General features: G+C 36.7%; 1 protein-coding gene across 3 annotated transcripts; it reads left to right on the forward strand.

The window, feature by feature from the left end:
* The first annotated feature begins 5,891 nt into the window (after positions 1-5,891).
* LOC110878176 lies at positions 5,892-8,502 on the forward strand. 3 transcript variants are annotated; one of them, XM_022126442.2, is made up of 3 exons: positions 5,892-6,083; positions 6,666-7,893; positions 7,984-8,502. In XM_022126442.2, the coding sequence occupies exons 1-3, from the start codon at positions 6,068-6,070 to the stop codon at positions 8,171-8,173; spliced, it is 1,434 nt and encodes a 477-aa protein (XP_021982134.1). In that variant the 5' UTR covers positions 5,892-6,067; the 3' UTR covers positions 8,174-8,502. The 3 variants fall into 3 exon arrangements, with proteins under 3 accessions (XP_021982134.1, XP_021982135.1, XP_021982136.1); XM_022126443.2 differs by lacking the exon at positions 5,892-6,083 and adding an exon at positions 6,116-6,202; XM_022126444.2 differs by lacking the exon at positions 5,892-6,083 and adding an exon at positions 6,229-6,321.
* Positions 8,503-9,777: the final 1,275 nt, after the last annotated feature.

The raw sequence follows: 9,777 nt of genomic DNA on the forward strand, positions 1-9,777 counted from the left end.
CAACAACCAACTCATTTAATGCCTCAACCAACTTTTTCTAACCCCGACCAACTCATTTAATGTCTCAATCAACTCCTTCTAACCCCCAACCAACTACTTTAATGTCCCCAACCAATTCATTTAAAACCTCAACCATTTATCCCACTTATAAATACCACCACACTTCCTAAACACTTTGCACCACCTCTAAATTTCTCTCTCAAACACTTTCTATCTTTCACTTTCTCAACTTTGGGAAGGAAGTTCAAGGACCAAAAGCAGTGACTTTGGTGATTCCATTCGTCAAACTCGCTTACTAGCACTTTATGGAAATTATCTTCGCAAAACCGTGAGTATACTTGACCTTTTTTTACGCTTTAATGCACTTTTGGGTGTAACATGTATCAACTACTAAAATTCACAATACACACAATCAAACATATTCAATCACTCAATCCACCAAACATGCTATTTGTTCTGATTAGGTTGTTTATGCTAGAATACTTTCATGCACTCTATTTGTCACTAACTTAGCTAGCCCACCTTAACAATTATAGCGCTATAGGAGTAGCACACCACCCGTCGAGGTATTGTTAAGTTAACATGCTTATGCTATTTATTCAAACTTATATACTCGCCAACTTTTGTTGATTTTATTTTAATACATGTTGCAGGAAACGTATGTTGACGCTTGAAGAAATCTATTTAGGATGGAATTGGAAACGCACTTAAATTCTTATTTGTAATTGTATTGTTGTAATTGTTTAAGTTGCAAATGTTGTACTTTCCAATTCAAGACAATGTAATCATTTTAGTATTAAATGAAATGGGCTTATTTAAATATAGTCATCTTAGCATGTTATGAACTGTCGAGCAATCTCGTTTTCGTCTCACTCCGATGTTTCCGCCATCGGTTGGGGTGTGACACTTGGTTCATGCACACAAGGGGAGACACGAAGGTCTAAGCCTTCGTGTAAGGTGATTTGGCCCTTCGTGGCCGTGTTTCGTGTGGGTTCGAGGGCCACGAAGGTGGCCTTTTGGGCTGCCTTCGTGCGTCTTCGGCCCAAACGGTAAGAGTTGAGTTATGTTGGGCCACCTTTTGCATATTCGTGCGTTACAAGTATATTAAGATGTGACAAGATATAAAATAGGTATAAGTTCGCATAAATTATAATTACAAGTATTGTAAGTATTGGTTTCACGTATAACATGCATTCAAGATAATAATGTATACCCCATGTATGTAGTATAAAATAGAATTTTATTATGATCGAAATCTCAGTTTACAAGATTGGAAATAGATACGATTACAAGTATCCAAAAATAGAAATACGAATACACTTTCTAAATAAGGAAAGTACAAAATGCGCCGTGTTACAGGGCATACCGCTGCCGACCCCCATCGGTGAGCGGTGAACAATGTCAAATGGGGAGTAGTCACCGCAAAGAATGCATGTTTTTTTCTTTTACCGTTGTTCCTCTCCAATGGACTACTCCCCACGAGGGGAGCACCCTTACGTTTGAGGCAAAATGAAAAGTGGAAAAAGGGAGTTGACATGGCATGCTGTGATTGGCTGTGGTTGAGAGGTTACCACTCCCGACAAGGATTGCACCCCTTACACCCTAAGTGCATTTGGTAAAGCGATCTTCAATCCCATTATGGTGTGTAGGTTTTTGTGACTTTATGGTGTCGTTTAGATATTTTACGTGGTGTTGTGTGTTTTGATATTTCTAAGTGATGCGTGACTTGTGTGTGTACATGTTGTTCCACACCACAGTAGATCGAAAATGTTGCTGCCTTAAGTTGTTTGCTGTGTTTTCTTCTAACGCACCACGCAACAGTTCGTTAACTGAACTGTCAACAAGTCTTTCAGACTAACAAAGGTGTTTTGAGTTGTGCTTTGGTCTGTCATGGTCGACTGCATTCAGTACATAGAACATTTTTATATTCTTCTTATAAGCTGAAATACATAACCTATTATTACGAAAAGTCAAATCTATACATATAATAAAAGAAACCAATTAATGGACACATGTCGATACGAGAGACATTTATTTTTTAGTTTTCTTGCCATATATTTATATTTTTTTTGAACGGCCAACAAACTCAATCCCGAGTACTCTCGGGGCACCCACTGGACAAACGGAGTACTCCGAGAGTAACCCGAGTCCACCACCAATTCCGGGGAAAACCCGGTAACCCACCCGCCTGTAGGCACGACGGTGAAATTACCGGTAAAACCCGTTTGGCTCAAGGATCCAACCCAGGTTTCCCTGGGTCTCCTATCATTGCCCACCAATGCCTCACTATGCACCAAGTGGGAGTCGAACCTGCACCTCTTAAGAGAAATGCAAGCCCTCCACCACTTGATCTAGAGATCATTGGCATTTTATCTTTTTATCTTAAAAATTACAAGTTTTAAAATAATTTATCAAGTTATCACATATTTTAAGTCGACATTTATCTATAACTATATCTCTATATTTATATTTATCTATACATATAATAAAAGAAACCAATTAATGGACACATGTCGATACGAGAGACATTTATTTTTTAGTTTTCTTGCCATATATTTATATTTTTTTTTTGAACGGCCAACAAACTCAATCACGAGTACTCTCGGGGCACCCACTGGACAAACGGAGTACTCCGAGAGTAACCCGAGTCCACCACCAATTCCGGGGAAAACCCGGTAACCCACCCGCCTGTAGGCACGACGGTGAAATTACCGGTAAAACCCGTTTGGCTCAAGGATCCAACCTAGGTTTCCCTGGGTCTCCTATCATTGCCCACCAATGCCTCACTCTGCACCAAGTGGGAGTCGAACCTGCACCTCTTAAGAGAAATGCAAGCCCTCCACCACTTGATCTAGAGATCATTGGCATTTTATCTTTTTATCTTAAAAATTACAAGTTTTAAAATAATTTATCAAGTTATCACATATTTTAAGGGGTTGTTTGGTAGCCTCTTAATGACCATTCAGATGCTACCTCTTAATGGTTTAAAACCTCTGAATGAATAAGAGGTAACCTCAAGTCTGAATGGTTAAGAGGTAACCCCTGAATGGTAAATCATCACATGTCACATTCTTCTACCTTCTCATTGTTCTTAATGGTTCCATTAAGAGGTAGCATCTTAATGACCATTCAGAGGCTACCAAACAGCCCCTAAGTCGACATTTATCTATAACTATATCTCTATATTTATATTTATCTTCTAATATAATCTTTATATTTATCTTTAGTTTATTATTTTGCGAGTAAATTGCACAAAACTTCCTTTATGTTTACTCAAACTTGCAGGTTCCAGCCTTAATGTTTAAAACTTGCTAAAAACATCCTTTAAGTTTATTTTTGTTGCCGGTTTAATCCTTTATAACTAACCAAGTTAATTATCTCAGTTTATTTCCTCACATGCCTAACATGTGAGGATCCCACTATCGTTTGATGACCGACATCAACTGACTCGCAAAATGAAATGGGGATGTGGTGCAAACGCAAAACTGCCTGAAACCCAAGCAAAAATGCCTCTGTTTTCACCAGAGATGTAGTCCAAACACAATTGGATCTCTTAAATTTATGGGGCTATTCACATGGAGCAAGCCCCTTTTCATTCCGAGCTATCAAATCCACTCGGAGGAGAGATCCAGCCCGCGTTTCGCTGACTAAATGCCAAACAAGCCATATTTGCAGGTTGATAGCCTTATGTTAGTTCTTTATGTGAATTCAAATTGAAAAGTACATATTATTTTTTGTAGTTGTTTTCTTCTTTAGTTTTGATTACTTGATTGAGATAACATGTATTAAGTAGGGAAGAATAAAAACTAATATTTAGATACAAAGCAATGAGTCATGAATGGGTAAAGAAGAAATAAGTGAAATTAATGGACTTTTGTAATACACAAGTTTATAACCTAATAATAGAAAAATAAAAAACAGAGTAAGATGTTCTAATATGTAAATAGTATATCAAAGTTCTTTTTACCAAAAACGTATTTTGACGACTGTGTGTGTTAACTGATTACATTATATTTATTCAAGTCGTGTAGTACACGTGCTTATTCAACTCATGTTATACACGGATTATTAAAGATGTAACTTTTTTATTATATAAAAATATATTTAATCAACCCGTGTAATATACAGGTTCTAACCTAGTATCCAATATGATAAACATCCATCCGAAGGCCCAGATTTCTTTCTTCGCTATAACAACCATCGCCGTAAAAACCCACACAAAAAACAGATAGATAGCGTGAACCAACATTTATTTAAACCTGGTTCAATCAGACCATAGCGCCCAGCCAAAGGCTTAAAAATGGTTCGATATTCACAATTCATAAGGCTGTCTTCAACGCAAGGTCCGTATTCCCGTCCGAGATGACGTGGATTAAATCCAAGTTTCCAGGCGCAATGGAGCAGATCCGAAGTGGAGAGATCCGAAGGTGATATCCGACTGCAAGGACACCCAATTTGCATCGGTTCTTGTGCCAAACTTAAAAAAAATATTTATTTTATGTACTGAGTAGGTATCGTTTGGTTATTACCAGAAAAGAAAGATAGATTTGAGGTGGTGTAGTTGTTGGTGGTGCTATATGTTGACGGTGGTTGTTGGCCGGTGGTGTCATCAGCCTCTTGTTATAATAGAAAGAGACCTATATTTTGTGTTTGATGGTCTCAAGATCTCATAGTAGATGACCAATAAAGTAATAATATATCTTAAATAATGTGAGCTTTTTTATGGAGATATTAATTAGAGTAAACTGCTATTTTGGTCCCTGTGGTTTGGTCACTTTTGTCATTTTAGTCTAAAACTAAAACTTTTTGCATCTAGGTCCCTGTGTTTTCAATTTTATTGCCATTTTGGTCCAAAAATGAAACCAGGTCATATTTGTCTTATAAAATCCTGCAATTTTGTCATTTTCCTCAGGAGCAAATCAGGTCATATTTGTCTTATAAAATATGGTATTTATTTATAAAAAAGAAATGATCATTTTGCACCTGCGGAAAATGACAAAATAACAGGATTTTATAAGACAAATATGACCTAATTTCTTTTTTGGACCAAAATGGCAATAAAACTGAAACCACAGGTACCCAGATGCAAAAAGTTTGAGTTTTGGACTAAAGTGGCAAAAGTGACCAAACCACAGGGACCAAAATGACAGTTTACTCTATTAATTATTTAATCATCCAAGTATTTAAATAGATTTTAATATTCAAGTAATTGCATTTAAAGAAAATAGATTTTAATAATTTAAGTAATTGCATTTATATAAAATATTGATGATGATGTGAATAATGTAAGGATGTTCGTATGGTTCATGGTTAGAGATAAAATTAAGATTTTTAACGATTTGTAAGGATTTATAAGGATATAATGTGACAGCTGACTGGGCAGTTAAGAGCTCCTTTACCATTGGAGATAGTCTAACAACATTATCTGTTTTGGTCAGTGTTATTGATGTGTGTGTTGTGTAGGTTTTCCCTTATTTTGTGGCTTTATAGTGTTGTTTAAACATCTGTAGCGGTGTTGTGTGTTAACAGTCGACTGAAAGTGTTGTCGTTTTCAGTTTCTTCAATTGCACACCACCAGTGTGTCGTTTGTGCATGTTTGGGGTTCCTTATTTTGAAGAAAAAAGTCCTTTTACATGCCCAAAAGTCCTTTTTTTGGGTGTTTGCCTTTCCTTTTTTAGCCCAAAAGTCCTTTTCCAAAGGCAAAAGTCATGTTTTCCTGACTTTTTGTTTCCAAAAGGACTTTTCCAAAAGTTGAAAATAAGTTAAGCCAAACATGCCCAAATTATGTGCTTCGCCTCGTTGTTTTCTTAAAGCGTGATTACCTGCATGCTAACGGAACTGTTGGTTCAGATTTACATGGTATTAAAAAGACAAACAAAACGCTTAGGAAGACAGACAAACAGCTGCCGGTAATTATGCTAGATGTGAGCATGGTATTAGGATATTTTTTTTCCTTATGCGAGTGGTTGAATTGTTCCTGGGATAACTGTCCATGCTACCTATCGAGACACTCAATCCCGAAGTTGAAGATTTTTGTACCTCAACTTTTAGCCACTGAAGAAGATGAATGGTTAGAGAAAAAAGTATGCAGTACCTTTTACCTGTTGCTTTATTTCCTCTATCCCTGCTACTGTAGGAGGGGCCACAATGAACAATTTGGTGGCCAAACTAAACAAGGCAAAAGATCACTGTTTCTCCTAAGGTTATCGATTAATATATAAAGAATAAAATAATAATTCCATATGAATATCAATCAGGTTTGGGTAAAGTACACCCTCATTCATCTATCTATTTCTCAGGGTGTCTTTTTCAATTGATTTTGTAAGATTCTTATAAATATTCAACTTATCGTTTCTAGTTTTTCAATCTTTAATTTTGCATATTTGCTTACTTATTAACTGAATCGTTGATATTTTGTTATTATGATTTTGTTCACGTTTAAACCTAGGGTTTGTTGTAATGCAGTGAACGTGAATTTGTAGACACTTTGGATTGATGAAAAAGATGGCTATTAAGTATCTAGAGTTTCTGTTAGGGCTAATTTTGTGTATTTGCTTACTGATTATCTAGGGTTCTAAATTTGTGTATTTGCTTACTGATTGGTTGAATCGTTGATTGTATTTATCGTTATTATGTTTCGTCAACGTTGGTTTGTTGTAATGCAGTGATTGTTAATTTAGAGTTGGTGAAAAAGATGGCTGTTGAGACAGATTTCGATAAGGTACTTGAGGATTTTAGGAAAAGATTTGTCGAAATCGAAGAAAAGAGTAAAAAAGATGAAATGAGGCGTGTTATGTTGGAAACTGAGGTTGAAAATTTGAAGAAAAGGAACGAAGAACTCGAGGGGAAGATCGTGGCGGTTCAGAAGGTTGTGGTTGATCCAAACTATGTGGAAAGGGAGAGCGACAGACTTATTGAGGTGATGATTGAAAACAAGGTTTTGGAATGTGAGAAACGCAAGGCGGAAACCGAGGTATGTTTTTGGAAGGAGAAGGTTAAGGAATTGGAGGCAAAGATTAAGGACATGAACAATAAAGTCGATGTTGATGTTAGAAAACGGTTATCGAGTGAGGAAGACGGGTGCGCCAATAAGAAGTTGGGGCCGTCTACTCTATCCTCTTTGCATGGCGTTATTGATATTCGTGATGAGGATGAAAACTCTAACGACATTCCAAAAGTTCGAGAATGTGATGATGGTCAATGTTCTTCTGAAAATAACCTCCAAAAGACTAATGTGGAACATATTGGTGAAGAACATATGGAAGAGTTTAGAGTTCATGCATCGAATACCAGAAATGCTAAAAGAAAACGGGCTGCCAAAATCGTTGCTAGCGATGATGAGGACAGTCATGATGACAATGCTCCAATTTGCACGCTCAAAACACGACATAGCTCTCGGGTTAGTACAGAATCAAAGGAAGAAGTGGAAGAGAATGTAAGTAGGAGGTACATAACAAGGCTGAGGAAATCAGAATCCAAAAACAAACAACACGAAAGCGTTATCAATTTGAATAAAATCGTTAGTTCAAGCGAGGACGAGGAAGATAATGATGACGTAGATGAGTCAGAGAGTGAAGGTAAAGGTTTGGGTGGATTTATCGTTGATAGTTCTGAAATTGCTTCTGATTGTGACATTGAAGGTAGTCATAACGCTGATGAATCGGAAGACGCCTTAAATGAATATAAAGTAACTATGGATATAATTCGCAGGAAAAAGATTTCGAATATGAAGTGGGATCTAGAGGCTGATATGTTATCTGATTTTGGTAAAGATCTTGAATTGTGTATGAGGGCGGTTTGTGCTCTTTACAGGCAACAAACAGCTGATGAGAAAGCATCTAAACTAACAACACACCAAAACGAGCGCGGGTTTAGCCAGGCTGATGCATCCAGGTGAGAACGTTATTACGAATTAAAACTAGTGAATTATTATGTTTACTTAGTGATTAATGATAACATATGTGCATGTACGTTATCTTGCAGGGGTTGTATGCTGGCTGAATTTCTCACGGATGGAGATCCTAATTGTGACCTTAACAAAACGGTGGAAGAACTGAAAGAATATGGCTCGAAGGAGGTCAAACTATGCAGGGCACTTGCAGCTACATACTCAAAACAGTTATATGAGATTTACCAGAACAAAGAAGATCCTTATTTCCTGCCACAACGATAAGTTCTTGCTTGCCGCACCCTCACGTGCAATTTCATTCAATGTTAGTTTTTTTTTTTTTTTGGCAATTAAATTCTCGGTTCTTGTCTCAAATGTTAATGCTGGTCCCTACCTTATGGTTATTTTCTAACAAAAACCGGTTTCTATGGTATTGGTTCGTAACCAGCCAGTTATGGTTATAATAACCGGTTAATATTGTGCACCTCTACGTTACAGTGGGTTATTGAGTCTTGTAGTCAATTATTTTCATATGGGTCAGCTTATTAGTGTATGTTTAAGTGGTTAGTTCTTAAACTGTTAAATTGCTAGTGGTTTAGAGGTTTTCTTGTGCATGGCCTTAAGAAGGGTCTAGTTATTTTCCTTTTTATGCATGGTTGAATGATTTGAATTCTCAAAACACTTCCAATCAATCTTTTGCTCCTGTCAGTCTTTTATGTTCTTGCTTATAAATCTGGTATCACAACATTTGGTATGAGAGCCGATTCATCCCGACTCAGCCATGCATGTTTCTACGCTCTCCTCGACGACCTTCCATATTTTGTTGTTGATTCATCTGTTCCAACACCTCTAAAACTAGCACCATCATCTCAACAGTTTGTACCAGGTTTGGTTCCTATGGGTACTCAGCTTAAATGCCTAATTGGCTCTGTTAAGCGATCGACGAAGGCTGTTTCAGAACGGAAAAGGTAATGAAGGCGGGAAGTGCTAAGACCTAGGGACGGTCAAAGGGCAAGGTGGGCAACCATCCAAGGCCCGGTTTCTCGAGAGGCTCAACGTTTAAAAACTTTTTAAACATATTTTATACGATAGCTTTTTACAACAAAAGCCTATAAAAATTTAACACAATAATTAGGGTCGGTCTAGCCCAAGGGCAAGGTGGGCAACCATCCAAGGCCCACTTTCTCGAGGGGCCTAACGTTTATAAAAAAACCTTTTAAATATATTTTAAACGATAGTTTTTTTACAACAAAAGCCTATAAAAATTTAAAACAATAATATTTTATACCATAAAGTTAGCGGGTTTGACAGAAATAATAAAAAAATGCAAACGTCACATACATAGATGAGCAAAAAATAATAAAAAAACCTTATGGACAAAGGTGATACATGTCCCTAAATTATACGGGCTAAAATAGCAATTTACTCTTTTAGTTTTGATTTGGATATATACGATAGAGGTGTGCATGATTTGCTTCGGTTTTCGGTTTTTTTGGTTTCGGTTTTTGTGGTTTCGGTTTTTGTGGTTTCGGTTTTTTGGCTTTAGCAATGATTCAGTTCGGTTTTCTGTTTTGGAACGAATTACGTAAACTTTAAAAATAACAAGTAGAGTAAATTACTTTTTGAGTCCCCGTGTTTTAGTGGTTTTAACCACTTGAGTCCAAAATCAAAAAGTTTAACGCCCTGAGTCCCAAGCCATTTATTTTATAACGATTTGAGTCCAATTTAGTTAATTTTATAACGATTTGAGTCCAAAAAATTGGACTCAAAAGGTTAAAATTTGGACTCAAATGGTTAAAGAAAATGCTTATAGGGACTCAAGTCGTTAAACTTTTTCCTTTTTAACTCAACTAGTTAAAAATACTAAAACACAGAGACTCAAAAAGTAA

The sequence above is a fragment of the Helianthus annuus genome, chromosome 9 (genome assembly GCF_002127325.2).
Source record: "Helianthus annuus cultivar XRQ/B chromosome 9, HanXRQr2.0-SUNRISE, whole genome shotgun sequence".
Lineage (NCBI taxonomy): Eukaryota > Viridiplantae > Streptophyta > Magnoliopsida > Asterales > Asteraceae > Helianthus > Helianthus annuus.